Source organism: Amblyraja radiata, chromosome 6, assembly GCF_010909765.2.
Source record: "Amblyraja radiata isolate CabotCenter1 chromosome 6, sAmbRad1.1.pri, whole genome shotgun sequence".
Classification (NCBI taxonomy): Eukaryota; Metazoa; Chordata; class Chondrichthyes; order Rajiformes; family Rajidae; genus Amblyraja; species Amblyraja radiata.
In genome coordinates, this window is record NC_045961.1 from 43,425,142 (window position 1) to 43,443,212 (window position 18,071).

Here is an 18,071-nt window from a genome sequence, read left to right on the forward strand (position 1 = left end):
AATTTATTTGTTAAGATTCTTTTTACATTCTTTATACGCCTCAAGCGCCTCATTCACTCCATGCTGCCTATAATTATTGTAGATCTCCCTCTAGTGGGTGTAGTCTGGTCTGGTGGGTCTGGTCTAGTCAGTCTTAATTCGTTATAGCAGTATGGTCCTGCTTGACAAATTTCTTAAATTACTGACAAAATTTCTTAAATTACTGACAATGAAGGCAGGTAATACAATGCAATTAGTCGTCTATTTTATAACCTGTAATGTACACTTGAATGTACACTTCAGGCACGTGCCGTCAGGGTAGGCAAGGAAGACATTGCCTACCCTGACTAAAATAAAATGGTAATTACTGAATATAAATACTAAAGGCATGGGAGAATTCTGCCTATCTACGAGATCGATCTCTTAGGTAGGCATAATTCACCGTGCCTTTCATCCGCAGCACTTGCAACACGCGAAGGTCTGTGCAGCCCATGTTCCGTCAGCGATGCTTCAAGCCGTCAATGACAAGCTGGGCTGAAGACAGCTGAAATTCTGCCTTTGCTGTACTGCACATGTGCAGCGCTAGTTTCTTGGCGGGTTTTTCAAATATGGATTGTCATTATCTGAAGAGTATCTTAGGAAACAAAGAGAGAAGAATGGAGTTTGTGTACCAATAATGTGGTATGTACATTCATTTCTTGGTATATGTTTTTAAATACCGTATTTCCCGGGGGGGGGGGGGTCCCTTTCACAGCATTTGAGGAGTCTGGCCCGGAGTAAAGTTGCGAGGAGGGCAGGAGCATTGTGAAGGGGGGGGGGGGGATCGGGGCCAGTAACCCACTTGCGACGCTCCTTGCACGGAGCCACCGCATTGAAGCGGGGGGGGGGGGGGGGGGGGGAGGGAGAAGTAGCTCGGGCGGCTGTGAGCGGCCGCCAGGCCGGACAGTGGAACCGGCTGCCACCTCAGCACCTACTGCCGGCCCCCGCTCTCCTCTGGCAGCTCTCCATCTAAAAACCTCGCTCCTGCCGCTCGCTGGCCTCACTCATGTCAGCCACTTCCCGCAAATCCTTAAATTCCGACAGCGTGATTGAGGTTACTCGGCTGTGGGAATTTAAGGATTTGCGGGAAACGGCTGACATGAGCGAAGTCGGCGAGCGGCAGGTGAGAGGTGTACAGACGGCGAGCACTGCCAGAGGTGAGCAGGCTGGCAGAAGGCGCCGAGGTGGCGGCCAGTTCTGCTGTCGGGTCCCGGCGGCCTCTCGCAGCCACCCGAGCTGCTTCTATCCACAGCTACAATGCGGTGGCTCTGCGCCCGGAGCGCCGCAGCAGTGGTGAGTGAGTTACTGGCATTATCCCCGACCCCCTCCCTTCTCAGCACTCCTGCCCTCCCAGCAACTTTACCCCTGGCTAGACTCTCCACACGCTGTGAAAGGAACTCTCCCCCCAATTGGTCCCTTGAACAAGTGTTGTCATGACATAAGATGACAACTGATTCAACTTTTCCCTGTGCTCCCGTTTTTCCCACCATCTCTCCACCTGCCATCACCCTTCACCCCCCTCCCTCCCATTCAGTAATTCAGAATAAAGGAGACTTGGAAGCCTTGGGCAAATTGAATTGTTACTGTCTTTATTTTTATTTTTTACTTTTACAGAGAGAACAATCTGCGCATGCGCGGTTTATGTTTTTTTTAAACCGACTGTCTGCCTACCCTGAATAAATTAATCACGGCACGTGCCTGGTACACTTGATATATTAGAATGTAATTCTTCATCTTATACCATTCTAACTAATACTGGTTTTAGATTGTGAATTATTTCTATTAAAAAAAATACTGCACAGAGAATCAGCATCTGCAATCACTTGTCTTATTTTGGGTTTTTTTCCTGAAGGAAAAGTTACTGAGCTCAAAGGGACAATTGGACCATTCACAACTGTTTGAACTTATTCAGTCTGAACTACATTCCAGACCAGATGATCCACATGCTAATATACGCTTGGTAGAATTCTACTGTTCTTTTGGGAAACTTGAAGAAGCAGTAAATTTCTGCTTGAATACGGAGAAAAGAAGAGCTCTCTCCAGAAGTCTGGAATGGAACACTTGTCTGGTACAAACATTGAAGGTATCCTTCTCAATTTTTTCGGGAGATCATTTATACAGCTTCTTCTGTTTAATATAAATCTTTTTCTCAGTTCTTACATTTTTAGAGAAAGCTTGCTTTAAAAATTATTGATAGTTCAAAAATTGGCCACGGTAGCTAACAATACTATACCAAATGCTTTCCCTTAGTATACACTGTATATTAAACTCAGGAAAGCAGCAAAAAGGCTGAGATCCTTTCTCCTGTTCGGAATGTTGGTATGCAATATAACCATATAACAATTACAGTACGGAAACAGGCCATCTCGGCCCTTCTAGTCCGTGCCGAACACTTATTCTCCCCTTTTATATGTAGCCTAGTCACACATTTGACCACCTTGTCCCATCACCATGCCCCACCCCACAACTCAACTACCTGGGCCACCCCCCAGTCCTCACCCCTACAACCCAGCCCTCACCTCCCTGGGCCCAGTTCTCACTCTCCTCCCCAGGCCCGCACCCATCCATCTCGCCCACTCACCAACCACCTGCGCTACTCACCCTCACCCACCCCACCAACTGGGCCCAGACCCTCAACTCTTTATTCCCACCCTCACACCCCTCTACCCCACAGCCCTTAACCCCAATGCCCAGCCACCCCTTCTCCCCGGACTCTGCCCTTAACCTTCAGACCCCCAGTGCCCAGCCACCCCCCTCCTACCTCCCAATCCTCACCCCCTCCGACCCAGCCATCGCATGCTCCTACCTCGAGCCCTCACCCCCTCCTACCTCCCAATCCTTACCCCCTGCTCTCCCAACCCTCACCCCTGCTCTCCCAACCCTCACCCCCCAACCTCCAAACCCCCATGCCCTCCTATCTCCCAGCCCTCACCCCCCCCCCCCCGACCCTCCCCCCCCCCCCCCCCCCATCTATCAACACTCACCCCCCACCTCGCAATACAGTATTAGAAAATGTAATGCTTTTGCATTATAGACTTTGTATTTGTCTAAATCATTTTTTGTATTCTGCAGGGATATCTTAGTTCATCAAATGTCTCAGGAGTTGATAAAAATAGATGGCGACCAATACTGAGGGAGTTGCTCCTAGCTTCCTCTAATGTAATGTTTTTGACATTATCAAACAGAGATGTACAAGATTCTATAGATGCTCTAATAAGGTAATCTTTTATAAGTTGCGCAAGAAAAGTCATTTTCCAGGTAACCTCGAGAATGATTTCATGAGTAATGACCAAAGCAATAAGTTTCATCAGCTTTTGACTGGAGCACTTTCTGATCTTGCTGATTTTTCCCTACTGGGAATTTACAAGCTATAGTGTAGCAAAGTGTGGAATCATGCATTTTGGTAGTAGGAATAAAGGTGTGGACTATTTTCTAAATGGGGTGAGAATCCAGAAATCGGAGGTGCAAAGGGACTTGGGAGTGCTGGTGCAGGATTCCCAAAAAGTTAATCTGCAAGTCGAATTGGTAGTAACGAAAGCAAATGCTAGCTTTTTTTTCAAGCGGGCTTGTATACAAAAACAGGGATGTAATGCTGAGGCTCTATAAGGCGCTGGAAAGGCCGCATTTGGAATATTGCGAGCAATTTTGGGCGCCATATCTGAGGATGGATGTGCTGGCTCTGGGGAGTGTCCAGAGGAGGGTTACAAGAATGATCCCAGGAAGGAGTAGGTTAACCTATGGTGAGCGTTTGCCGGCACTGGGCCTGTACTCGCTGGAGTTTAGAAGAATGAGGGGGGACCTCATTGAAACATACATAATAGTGAAAGGCTTGGATAGTGTTGACGTGGAGAGGATGTTTCCACTAGTGTGAGAGTCTAGGACTAGAAGTCATACTCAGAATTAAATGAAGTTCTTTTAGGAAGGAGATGAGGCAAAATTTATTTACTCGGAGGGTGGTGAATCTGTGGAATTCTTTGTCAAAGAAGGCTGTGGAGGCCGTCAGTGGATATTTTTACGGCAATGATAGATAGATTCTTGATTAGTACGGGTGTCAGAGGTTATGGGGAGAAGGCAGGAGAATGAGGTTTGGAGGGAGAGATAGATCAGCCATGATTGGATGGCAGAGTAGACTGGATAGGCTGAATGGCCTAATTGTACTCTTATTCTTTATGACAAGCACCTCCATAAAGGGCAGGAGAGGCAGATGCATGATAGCATATTGCCCTGCTGAGATCAGCTTAACTTAGTATTTGAACCTTAGATCTTGCTCGTGCTTTAACAAAGGATCTTGTACATTTATAATCCCTTTAACATAGAAAAATGACCCGTTGCTTTGAGTGGGATTGATTTGGAAAAGGTTAAAAGCAGCCAAAAATATAGAAGAGAAATTGAGTATAGGAGAGGTTTTCTAGAAATAATTAATACAGCAAATTAATCTTAGTTAATTATCGCTCTTTATTTAGTTCTCTCGGGTAATTTCATAATTAGATTACTTTAGGCTATGGTTTTTGTCAAATTCAAGCATTAGCAATACACAATGTAATCATGAAGTTAATAAACTGCAATTTGTGCAAATGGTGAGAAAGGGGTTAATTGCATTTATTCAGTAGTGTGGGTATCCCAATGGGGATGGTTAAAGTGAATGTATTTCATCTGATCTGGATGAGATAATACAATTTGGTGAGCGAAGCCTGGGATTGTTCATGCAGATTTCAAGCCCAAGCTGTTTATTGATTTATGAGTTGGGATTTATCTCAATTGTAGAAACTATTTATCATGTTACCCGTTGAGGAAAACATGCCAACTCCATGCTCTCTATATATTTTATTTCAGTTTTGATTATACAATGCACATTACAAAATCGTATATTACCACAACAATGGATGACCTTTCTGCTGCGTTCACGGAATTGAGAGGACATCTCTATTTGCACGCTGGAACACTACTTCTAAAGATGGCTCAACAGAATGAGATCCAGTGGAAAGCAATTGTAGATCTTGCTGCACTGTGCTATCTGATTGCCTATCAGGTAGATTTCTCCAGAGTTTGGAAGGGCTTGAACCATTGGCTTAAGTTCTGTTACTGCCTTTCTTTATAATATTGCTGTAATATGAATGAATGTGTATATTAAATTGCAGGTTCCAAGACCCAAGATAAAATCTATGAAAGCACAAGAGATAAGCAAGGATTTGCTGAACTGGTTAGCGTCAGACAGGCAAAGTCAATCAGGTAATCCACTTCAAAAAAATGTTTTGTCTGGTACTATTTGCAGCCTTTTGGATATTCCAAATCTGCAGGCATTGATGACTTTATGAAAAGTAGTCGCTGTTTGTCTTGGATACTGAGCTGCTAACCAGTATACAGAAAATTATAATGACATATAATCTCATCATTGCTTATTGGCTTAATAATAGCTAGGGCATGGATTAATTCCTGCAATCTTAAAATCTTGTTGGACTTTACAATAAATATTGCATTCAGTTCCATCATCTATATCATTGGTGTACTGAGTAGCCCTGCACTACAATAATTTGGGTAATAGAAATTTGCCCTCAAAACACACATCAAATTATGCACTTTCACTGCTTTGGCTGTTTAACATTTGTCTTTGATAATGACCCACTATCTTGAGATATTTTTCCCTTGCCAGGTCTTATTTGTTGGTGCACTCTTTTTATACACTGTCCATTCCTGCTAAATGTAGATGTTCTTGTCCCATCCTTTTCCATCATTGGTTCCTTGTTCTTTGTTCTCTGTAGATTCTTTACATTCTAGATTTTCTTCCACATGACCCCCCACTTCTCTCCCTCCACAATTTTCTTTCTCATGGTTATGCAATTTGCCTGAACTCTGTTGTGATAGAAAGGAAGTCCAACGTCTTTTTTTCCCAGCACTGACGCCTTTGCCCCTCAACTTTTCCCCACACCAATCTGAGCCATGTTAATCTCCCTGACCGTGTCAAGATTTCACAAATTTGCCCGCGGCTCAGATAATAGCCATGCACAACAGAAACTGGCCCAATTACCCAACTTGCTCTTGCCAACTCGTGCCCCATCTGCACTCGTTCCACCTGACTGCATATGGCCCATATTTCCCTGTATACCTTTTCTATCCATGTAACTGTCCAAATGTCTTTTAAATGCTGCTATAGTACCTGCCTTCTCTGGCAGCTCATTTTCTTTATACCTACCACCCTCTGTGTGGAAAATCCTCGGGTTCCTATTAAATCTTTCCCCTCTTACCTTAAACCAGTGTCCCCACATTCTTGATTCCCCTCGTCTGGATAAGACTCTGCAGTTACCCTAGCTGTTCCCCTCACGATCTTATACACTTCTACACGATCACCCTTCATCCGTTTGCACTCCATGGAATAAAGTCTTATGGGCCTGTCCCACTTAGGCGACTTTTTAAGCGACTGCAGGCGACTGCAGTCGCCACATGTGTGAATTTCACAGACAGTGCTCCACCCGCTTGCCTTGTCCCCCGCCTGCATAATGGGCTGGTGAAGGAAGCGATGTGTGTTTGTGTGTGTGTGTTCCATTCTGACAATCACCGTTCCAGTTGCCGGTTTTTCAGGCGACTCGGCAACTTGACAGTCGCCTGTAAAATCGCCTAAGTGGGACAGGCCCATTAGCCTGCCCAACCACTTCCTATAGCTCAGGCCCTCAAGTCCTAGCAACATCCTTGTAAATCTTCTCTGCACTCTTTCCAGCTTAATAATATCCTTCCTACAGCAGGGTGACCAAAACTGAACACAATACTCCAAATGCAGCCTAACCAAAACTTGTAACATAACATCCCAACTTCTATGCTCAATAGCCTCATACTGATGAAGGCCAATGTGATGTCATTTTTAGGACATTAGGTACCTGCACTCCCAGATCGCTCCACTCCACAACAATCCCCAAGGCCATGCCATTTACAGTGAAAGTCCTGCTCGGTTTTGACGTCCCAAAATGCAACACCTCGCGCTTATCTGCATTAAACTCCATTAACCATTCCTCAGCCCACTTGCTCAACTGCTCATGATCCTGCTGAAGTTTTTGATATCTATCTTGTCTATCTACAGTACTTTAATGTCATTTGCAAATTTACTAACCATGTTTTCTGTATTCTCATCCATGGCTTCCAGCTGAATTCCAAGTGGCAAGCTATCTTTGCTCATCCCAAGGGGATACTGAATCACAGGCAATCCAAGCACATTGATAATTGTGTGAGAATTGAAAGATTATTGTGTAATTCTGTTTCTTAATTTGATGCCTGGCTGCTCAAATACCGAGTAAAAATGTTTCTGTAATCTTGGGGATATCTGTTGGGACCATGACAACTGGAATCTGTGCCCCATTTTAAAGCACTGCTATCACATCTCATTTTCCATCTCGTAGCCTGTTTCAGCTCTTTTGAAACTGAATGCTAAAGGACAGTATAGCCCACTCTCAGTACTCAGCTATTGTTAGCTATGTTAGTTAATTGTTATATTCCAGTCTGGAGGAACCTTGATTTTACAGCTGTTGATCAAGCAAAAATAGTATCGAGCCAGAGTCGACATTAATGATGGTTTCCTTGATTTTATTTTCAGTACAACCTGGTGTTCTTTGCACACAAGAGTTTATTTATTGCTATGTTTTACTTCACATTCTTGTAACTTCTTAACAAAACAATATTCCTTTTGTGCAGGTCACATGTTAATTAACTTAATGAAGGGAAAGCCTAACTTTCACAAAGAAGTGGTGGAAACCTTTGCAAACAAAAGTGGCCAAACTGCATTGATTGAAACATTGTTCGGAAGGCTGTTGAATTCTGAAAGGTCTTTTCTAGCCAACGATGACACACGAGATGTTGCAGGAAAACAACCAGATGCAAATGATCTTCCAATATGGGATGATGGTAAGAAACTTTCTAAAATTTGAAATGTTGCAGCACTTTATCTACAGTAATGACCAGTTGTTTGCCGATCCAATTTTAATTTTAACAATTGGTTACAAAGAACCTGGTGGCTGGGATAGTTTTCATTATTTTATTCCCCTTTCTGAAATAAGGGAGTTGCAACATAAATTACACACGTATGATGGGGGGAAATTTTCTCTAGTATGGGTGGCACGGTAGAGTTACTGCTTTGCAGCGCCAGAGACCTGTGTTTGATCCTGACTACAGGTGTTGTCTGTACGGAGTTTGTACATTCTCCCTGTGACCGTGTGGGTTTCTCCAGGTGCTCTGGTTTCGTCCCACATTCCAAAGACGTACATATTTGTAGGTTAATTGTCTTTGGTAAGATTTGTAAATTGTCTCTAGTGTGTAGGACAGTGCTAATGTACAGGGATCGCTGGTTGGTGTGGACTCGGGCCGCAGGCCCTGTTCTTGCACTGTATCTAAACTAAAGCTAAAAACTAAAGTTAATGCTACATCAGGCTTTGCAGACGATAAATTAGTTTAGATTTGCACACAATAAGGATGTATTCTGTGTTATGTCTAAATCATAGAGTACATAAATGTACTTCTCAGTTAAAACTAGTTTTGTAATCTGTACCCTTTTTAGGTTGCGTTAAGTTCCATGGTGGAAATTTTCAGCACCTTGTCTGGCTTGGTTTGCAGCAGTTTTCAACACCACAGTTGCCTGTGGTCCGGAATTGGCTAAAGCAGTTATTTCCTAGATTGCCCCAGGAAACATCACGGCTTGACACAAATGCTCCTGAGACTATTTGCATTTTGGATCTTGAGGTATGCTTTTAAAAAGCGATGTTTGTTTTCAAGGTACTACTAAAAATGGATGTCACTGATGTATTCAAATATTTTCAGGTTTTTCTTCTTGGAGTGATATATTCAAGTCACACACAGTTACAAGATAAATCAGCTCATCACTACAATTTACACCAACCAAAGTACCTGCCATTATCAATTAGTAAACTACTCTATACAGAGCGACAACGGGCCTGGTGGGATGCTGTTTACAGCCTTATCTACAAAAAAGCACAGTAAGTATTTCATTCGTTTTATAATTAATTGAAGATTTTTGTGTGAACAATTATTCTGTTTTATTGAGACAAATGTTATTGTATTATCTTTCTTTATAGACCAGGTACATCAGTTAAACTAAGACTCTTAATCCAACGTGAGCTTGGTACCCTGAGAGCATTAGAAAAACATGGCCTTCAACCTGCCCTAATTATACACTGGGCACAAAGCTTGGTCAACACCGTAAGTCTTAATTGGTGTATATTTTTTTAAATGTCCATTCAGCTTTTGTCGTACCGTTACACAGAATACTTAATGTAATGCATTTAATTTAATTCTGTTAAAATAGAAACATTACATTTATTTATTACCCTCAACATAGTTATAAAACCTAAAGCACATCTGTAAGCTCTAAAAATAAAGAAAGAAAGAAACAGAAGATATTTATGAATTGTTGTCATCTTGATCTGCCAATCCACTTACTAGCTCATCTTTCAAGCAAATAAATCTAGTGGTTTTGTTTTTCATTGATGGTCAACTAATAAGAATAACTCCTTGTCTCCACCAAAAGTGTATTTAGCACTTGGACTTCAATCAATGAGTCCGTCATTTACTGTCTTTACTGCTTTTCTTTACATGTGTCCATTAACTGCATCTGCCCTCTGCATAACCATCCTGTCCTAAAAATAAACCATTATATCCTTGTCTGGATCTTTCCAGTTTCCCCTCAAGGCCTCTCTATCTTTATCCTATCATTGATATGTCTGTTGCTTTTTTAGTTATAAAACTTTCCTTTTCTCGTGCCTGCAAATCAATATTATAAATGTCTTTCAAATTTAAAAAAAATATTATCTTTGCCCCTTTAACATGCGTGTAATGGTTACAAACCCGGTTTTGAGGTATCGTGTCAATAGTGCAGAATGAATACTTTAATATTGTAAAGATAAAAAATGATACATTTTATGAAAGCATCAATAAAAGCTACATGTTTCACGCACTTCTGCCTGCTGGAGATTTGTATATACACACAGCCACGTCATGGGATGTATTTACATAATCAATAAGTCAGCGCCTCTTTCCAAATCTGCATGCACTCAGTTATATTTTAATGTCAGTTATACTGATACTGAAAACGAGGATGATCCATTACATGAGGCACAGGGGTAGTCTCGATTTGTCTCTGGGAAGAACCCATTTACTATATATCTTATTGTGTTTTTGTAGCCGTTTGTTTTCCCAAATGACCTAACTCGTCTAACATGAGAGTTTTTAGCTCTATTTTTGCTCAAAAGCATGTTTTTAACCCTTACAATGCTCGCCAAGAAACCTGACCTGAGCCCCTCCAATTTCAAACAGCAGTGCCTGATAGCCCTCTTGTAATTTATTGTTGCTCTGAAATCCACAGCATTTTTCTGTTATTTCTGTTTGACTATTCATTCTGTTTTCCCTCACTCTTCCCCACTACCAGAAGCCTTAATCAAAACCACTTTCTGTTATTTGCACTACCAGTTTATTTATTCATGTGTGTATATATTTATATCATGGTATATGGACACATTTATCTGTTTTGTAGTAAATGCCTACTATTTTCTGTGTGCTTAAGCAAAGCAAGAATTTCATTGTCCTATACAGGGACACATGACAATAAACTCACTTGAACTTGAAAATGACATGCATCAGACTAATTGTGATGGAAAGACTGAAAACATACCTCTCCCCTGAGGCACTCGCGATCTATTTCATTGATCATGACAACTGTGTTCTCTTTCAACCAGATTGCCTGAAATCTGTTTTATTTGCTTGCTAAGGCACAGTCAACATTTATTGCTTTGTTTGGTATGTCATTATCTCTTTGGGAATACCAATACACGACCTAATAAGCTTTTTATTTTCTTTGTACAGGGAAATCGATTAAATTCATATTATGACCAGAAGGAATACATTGGACGGAGTGTATTCTATTGGAAGAAAGTTCAGCCATTACTACAGAGCATCAGAAAGAAAAGGAGCATTCATGAACCTATTGATCCATTGTTTATGCATTTCCATAGTAAGGAAATTAAGGTATCCATCTCATCTTCATCTCAGAATTGAAATGTCTCGTGTTGTGCACTTGCTATAACTTGTGATGTAACGTGACAATTTCTTCTTAAATATAGAAGCTTTGATTAAGTTTGGAAATGATTTAATCACTATGGCCCTACATCATCAAGTATACAACACTTTATTGCTGTTTTACTACATTGAGATTCTCCTATCTTTTCCTAACAATTATGTAATTAGTTGAGAGTCAATGCTGTTTTGTTTTCATAGCTCCCGAAATGGGAGAATGAAATTCCGAAGATAGACACAAAAAGCTGGAGTAACTCAGCGGCCCAGGCAGCATCTCTGCAGAAAAGGAATAGGTGGCATTTTGGGTCGAATCCCATCTTCACACTGCTTTTATAAAAGTGGGAGGATTTGAAGAAGTTGTTGAAAGTGAGGATCAGCTCTGTTAGGCGGAGGAAAGTGTTAATAGAAGCAAATTCGCTGGTTCTGTGTTTGAGGAAGAAACAGAGGGCTTCAGGTCCTTCCAGGTGGGGGATGGAGGTGTCGTTCTGATATTAATGCCTCAAAATACAGGTCACAACTGAAGAAACTTGTAAAAGCTATGATATTAGTCTCTATGATTTAAGTTTTATTTGCCTGATTCTATTTCTATTGGGGGAGTTGAAATTCCACTTCTGTTTAGATTTTATCAATCATCATGTTTCCTCTGAAACTCATGCTTTTTGTGGAAGATTTAGTTACGGATTAAACATTGATACCTTGCTCCTGAAATAGTTGTATATGATCTTCCCTTTTGCAGCTCTGTTATTTTAAATGTTTTTGAAACAGGGTGGTAATTTTCTACAACGTAATCTGAATTTCAGTTACAATGATGGACATTATAGACAATAGGTGCAGTAGTAGGACATTTGGCCCCTCGTGCCAACACCGCCATTCAATGTGATCATGGCTGATCAACCCCAATCAGTACCCCGTTCCTGCCTTCTCCCCATATCCCCTGACTGCACTATCATTAAGAGCCCTATCTAGCTATCTTTATATTCTAAAAGGACATTTTAATATGTAAAAATGAAAATGTGATTGAGTGTTAGACACTGTCGTAGCTATTGGCAATGTGTAAATTAAGGCTATATGTTTATTCTAGGTTGATGATGTTAACAATTATGAAAGGCAAGCAGAAATTGCATTTGCCTTGCTTCATGTAGTTGATGGAAAAACTGATGAGGCGATTGCTGCTTTTGAATCCATCAATAACATCACTGCACATTGGCATCTTGCTATGGTAAGTGATGGATTTATCTATTTTATTTATAGATATGTCTGCAAGTGTTGGTATAATTATGATTTTACTGGTTTTTAGATATTTCACCGAAGATCTGAAGAGTATGAAAATGGTGATGGGATGACGCCAGATGAACAAGAAGAATGTAAAAATTGTTTAATTAGCAGCAAAGAATATCTGAAAAAAGTCCTGAATGAAACTGAAATTAACATAGCGGCTATTGACAATGTAAGTATCCATTAATTAAGATAATTATTTTTATTACATTTCAGAGATGAACGATGACATTATATAGGATTTGTATTGTGCTGGTAAGTGCATCACTGATCTTTGTGGGCAAATTCTTGGCATATTAGAAATTCAATTTTTAACTATATTAGCTATATTGTTTAGATCCTTAATTGCACAATGCTTATTGCAATGACTAATTGATTTAAACAATTCACAATTGTTCTAGGGTTAACTTGTTGATGTAATGGGAATTTAGGCATTAGTGAGTGGTTGAAATTGCATTTCATGGCCATTTGGTAAGCATTGGGGAAATTTGGTGGGGGATCTTACAGGTAATTATTTGGATATGCTCAAGTGAACAACTGCTGGCTGTCGAGGCTTAAGTAAGGTAGATGTCTATTTGACTGTTTACGCCTGTTTTGAACAGGCAAACAAAGTGCATCTCTATTCCCAGCCCCCTCAATTACTTGTTGGTTCTGCCCCTTTCATCTCAGTAGTCACTTAGAAAGTTACTGGCCCTGATGGAGACCCTGCAAGGATTTGAAATTGTGCCCCAATCAACTAGCCGCAGTGTTTTAAACATCTTTAATCCTTCATTTAAACTGACCATTGTTCCCATCTGCTTCAAGAAAATCTCCATCATTCCAGTCCCCAAGAAAAGTAAAGTGACTGCCTAAGTACCATCCAGCAGCTGCCATAAAGACTTTAAAGAAGTACTTTTTGAAAGATTGATAATGGCCCCCATCTGCAAGACTCCAAACCCCTTGCAATTTACGTAAGGAAAGATATGGCTATGGAGAATGCCATCTCTCTTGCACTACATTCAGTCCTGGTTCACAATAAGAATGTTTATGTAGCAATGTTCCAAAATTTTGAGATTTAAAAAAAATCAAGTCTGCAATTTATCCCATCAGATAAAGCATGAAAAGAAGTTTAATTGGACACCTAATTCCCTTTCATATCTTCAGTATTAAAAAAGTTATGGCCATTTTCATACTCGGACATTAGCATCTTGTTCCCCATTGCTTTTCCATTGACTTAACACAAAAGCTGTGATCGAGGAAAGTCAAAAGCCCATAACTTTCTTAAAAATTAAGAGAACTGAATGAAATTTTCAGTTATTATAGATTGAAGCATTCTGAAACAAATATAAAACATCTTACTCGGATGACCTGAAATTAAAGCATATAATTAATTAATTGATTGTAGCTAATTACAAAATTGACCGTTGTGACGGAAATAGTAATAAACACCCAGATTGCCTTGAAAATTCAAAAATGTGATATTCTCAAGATCAGAACTTTAATATTATTGTATTATATGCTGTAAGTCCGTAACAGATAGGTAAATAAATTACAATTTCTAGCAATAGACCAAGTCTTTATGGAGAAGATCAGTTGCTAGCTGGTACATTGGCATATCATAATCAGTAGCATCATCATACTCCTCAGATTGTAACCAATAAGCAACTCTGTACTGTACTGTCAGTCTGAAGAAGGGTTTCGGCCCGAAACGTCGCCTATTTCCTTCGCTCCATAGATGCTGCTGCACCCGCTGAGTTTCCCCAGCAATTTTGTGTACCAGCAACTCTGTACCCCTTGTTTTTCCTCAACTTTTCAAATTTGGCATTGTAAACTACAAGTTTTTGCTCTTCAAACCACGCATGACATGCCTTTCTGCCCACTACTTTCCCATTAAGAATGTCCTGTAGATTACATTTCTTATGAAAGGATATATTTTTTAAATAGCCTAAGTATCCAAATAACAAACTAATCCCATCACACAAGAATTCACAATATAACATGATTTTTAAATCTCACTGTCATGAATTTATATGCCAGATGGAAGGAATTTAATGTTTAATTCCTATAAATTAATCCAGAAACATCCTCTCAATATAATCAAAATTATTTTTTTTTTCACAATACATGTGACTAAAACTGTTGTGAATATTTAGTTTAAAAATAATGATCATGGAGAGAGAATTATGCACAATATAGACAATTTAGACGGCTTATGACATGATTGTCCAAAAAAAAAGAGCATTTTAATCATCTTGCTTCTGGAACGCGATCGATTGGAACGTTGCATTTACGGTAAATTTGAACCCCATATCGGCAGGAAATACACTGGCGGTTCGTATGAGGCCCAAATAACATTTTCGCAACGTAAAATTAGATTAAAGCCAACCTTAGAAGCAAGATTATATGTAAAATAGAGGACTTACCCTTTGTTTCGTCCCGTTCTTGCGATCCATCACGTTGAGGGCGTTAGAAGTCGCTTTTTATTTTAATTCAATTATTAAATTGTCCAGCAAATTTTTTTTTAAATAAACCGCGAACGGAAGTCCGATCGATTTTTCTTCATCAGCTAGCAGCCCGAGGAAATCCGCCTCCGATAGGCAGTACAAAACTGGATTTTAATCCCCCCCCCAAAGGTGCCAGTCGCGCACACTCCCAGTGGCAGAACTGCAGCGCCGCTGAAGGTAGGTACTGTAACATTGCTAGTTTATGTCGGGAGATTATTCATTGAATACAGTGCTGCCATCAACACCTTAATACCAAGTATGCTCATCTCTAAACTCCTTGGGGCTTCCATCTGCAGGGTGCTGTCTCTAATCTTCATGTAGTCCAGTCTCCAATTATTGTTTTCATAATTGGCAGTTCTTCACGGGTTGTCTAATTTCCATCTGTTGCTGAAATGTTTTTCATCCATATCTCCCCTTCCAATTCTCACCTTGTTGCAGCCAACCTTGTCCTTTGGTTCAATCACTTCAGTTTAATTAATTATTTTTACTAGTTGCCTGTACCAGTAGATGCAGTAAAAGAAATGCTGGAATTGGTAAATCAGCATCTTCATGAATACAACGATTACGAGCTTGATCATGGAGAAGAAATAAATGAATTATCCGAGACAGCTGAAAATGGCACTTCTCCGGAGATGATACCAGTAAACCATTCTACCGTATCTCCAATAAAACTTAGTCCGTCGCCAAGCAAAAGTTACAAGGTAAGTTATATTTTGTATAATTTGTAGCCCACTTCCTTTCTTCTTCCCGCCCCCGCCCCCTCCCCCGCACCCTCACATCAGTCTGAAGAAGGGTCTCGTCCCGAAACGTCGCCTATTTCCTTTGCTCCATAGATGCTGCCTCAACCGCTGAGTTTCTCCAGCATTTTTGTCTGCCTTCGATTTTCCAGCATCTTAAATACAATTATTAATGATATTTGCAGTTTCATGGAGTAGCACAGTAACTTAGTGCTGCTGCCAAACAGCTCCAACCACCTGTGTTTCATACTGACCGTCAATTCAGTTTGTGGAATTTGCACCTCCCAGAACTGCATGGGGTTTCCCTGCGTGCTTTTGTTTTTCTCGTACATCCCAGAAATGTGCTGGTTAGTATGTTAATTGTCTACTGTAAATTGCCCAGGTATAGGTAGAGTAGACTGGTGGAGTAGATACAGTATGCTAGTGAGCATGAAGGTGACTAGATTACAGAGAAGTGGGGTTGACGGAATGCTGGGCTTGCTCTGAGAGGTGGCATAAGCTTCATGGGCAAATGGCCATCTTCATTTGTGATAGGAAATATGAAATAGTACACATCTAGGGACTTGATATTTTGCTACATTGGTTTGAACAGGATTTCTCTAAATGCCTAAAATAAATTCCTGTTGAAGTATGAACTACACTGTAAATGGGATAGCAAAATAAATTGGTGTGAACTTAATTGGTGATCTTTCTTCAGTGGTCTCCAAAGACTCCACCTCGCTGGGCTGAAGATCAAAAACATTTGCTGCAGATGCTTTGCCAACAAGTGGAACAACTGAAGGTAAGTTAGCTGCATTGAAGTAGAATGCATAATGTGGAAAAATGGGGGAAAGGCTTTCTTTGTAAATGGCACTCTAGTGGGCACTGAGTAATATCTTCGTCAATCTTTTTGGCTGTGTATTAAAATTATGTATATTTTAAAGTAACGAGGGAAGATGCACACAATTTTATCTTTATTCAAAATGTTCCAGGGTGAAGTGCGTGAGCTTAAAGTGAACAGTTCAAATACAACAGAATCCCCACGCTCCCAATGGCACACAGATAATTATGATTCGTGTGCTGAAAATTATCAAGGAGTACAAAGTTTTCAGGGTGCACCCTTAACAGGTAAATATAAAGCTGACTAATAAAAGAATGCCATATAATACAGGGATTAAATCTAAGGTTTGCTTTTAAGGGGAGCAGGGGAACTTTCATTCCATGCCAGAATAAAGTTGACTGTGTTTGTCTAGCTTGATTTAAAATTAGTTATCAATGCAGAACGTTATTCATTTGCAGTTGTACATATTTAGCGATTAGCTATGTAGACAATGGACAATAGGTGCAGGAGTAAGCCATTCGGCCCCTCGAGCCAGCACTGCCATTCAATGTGATCATGGCTGATCATCCACAATCAGTACCCCATTCCTGCCTTTTCTCTATATCCCCTGACTCCGCTATCTTTAAGAGCCCTATCTAGCTCTCTCTTGAAAGTAACCAGAGAACCATCCACCGCAGAGAATTCCACAGACTCGCAACTCTCTGTGTGAAAAAGTGTTTCCTCATCTCTGTTCTAAATGGCTTATCCCTTATTCTTAAACTTAAATTGGTTCTGGACTCCACCAACATCGGGAACTTGTTTCCTGCCTCTAGCGTGTCCAAACCCTTAATAATCTTATACGTTTCAATAAGATCCCCCTCATCCTTCTAAATTCCAGCCGCTCCATTCTCTCAGCATATGACAGTCCCGCCATCCCGAGAATTAACCTTGTAAATCTACGCTACACTCCCAATAGCAAGAATGTTCATCCTTAAATTAGGGGACCAAAACTGCACACAATACTCCAGGTGTGGTCTCACTAGGGCCCTGTACAACTGCAGAAGGATCTCTTTGCTCCTAAATCATCAACTCTTGTTATGAAGGCCAACATGCCATTCGCTTTCTTCATTGCCTGCTGTACTTGCATGCTTGCTTTCATTGACTGATGAACAAGGACCCCCCAGATCTCGTTGTACTTCCCCTTTATGTAGCTTAGCGTTAAAGAGGTGATTATTTAAATTGTAACTAATTTTGCAATCCTATCCCTTAAATTAAATATAATTAGCAAGTTTTACATTTTGATAATATGCAATTGCTTTTTACCAAAGTAAACTGGTGTAATTCAGTTTTGATTATTTTAGATCAATTAAGAGTTATTACTAAATTAAAACTGATTAATGTTAAGTTACAAATTAATGGTAATGCTTGTTTTCATATCGTTTAAACTATGGTTTACCGAAAGTAATATGAATATCCTTTAAAAGAATGAGTCATATGAATATTTCTTTTGCTAGTGAGACATTTAGATAAATGGTACAAACTAACATAATCTCTTAGTTGCTACCTCAGGATCAACGGTTTTCTACAATCAATCTCCTGCATACAATTCCCAATATCTTCTTAGAGCTGCTACCAACGTGGCTCCAACTAAGGTACCCAGAGTGATTTTCTTAGTTTGGATGTGTATATGTATTG

At 40.3% G+C, this 18,071-nt stretch overlaps 1 protein-coding gene across 4 annotated transcripts in view; it reads left to right on the plus strand.

Annotated features, from left to right (window-relative positions):
• LOC116974308 (E3 SUMO-protein ligase RanBP2-like) overlaps positions 1-18,071 on the plus strand; it is a 60,276-nt gene that overhangs the window by 14,030 nt on the left and 28,175 nt on the right. For all 4 annotated transcript variants that reach the window (XM_033022639.1, XM_033022640.1, XM_033022642.1 and 1 more), the window contains exons 5-19: positions 1,871-2,101; positions 3,091-3,236; positions 4,852-5,047; positions 5,157-5,247; positions 7,696-7,905; positions 8,555-8,736; positions 8,815-8,990; positions 9,090-9,213; positions 10,873-11,034; positions 12,164-12,301; positions 12,380-12,529; positions 15,332-15,541; positions 16,275-16,358; positions 16,549-16,684; positions 17,934-18,028. In XM_033022639.1, coding sequence (XP_032878530.1) covers positions 1,871-2,101; positions 3,091-3,236; positions 4,852-5,047; positions 5,157-5,247; positions 7,696-7,905; positions 8,555-8,736; positions 8,815-8,990; positions 9,090-9,213; positions 10,873-11,034; positions 12,164-12,301; positions 12,380-12,529; positions 15,332-15,541; positions 16,275-16,358; positions 16,549-16,684; positions 17,934-18,028 — 2,331 coding nt within the window. The remainder of the gene's footprint in view (positions 1-1,870; positions 2,102-3,090; positions 3,237-4,851; positions 5,048-5,156; positions 5,248-7,695; positions 7,906-8,554; positions 8,737-8,814; positions 8,991-9,089; positions 9,214-10,872; positions 11,035-12,163; positions 12,302-12,379; positions 12,530-15,331; positions 15,542-16,274; positions 16,359-16,548; positions 16,685-17,933; positions 18,029-18,071) is intronic.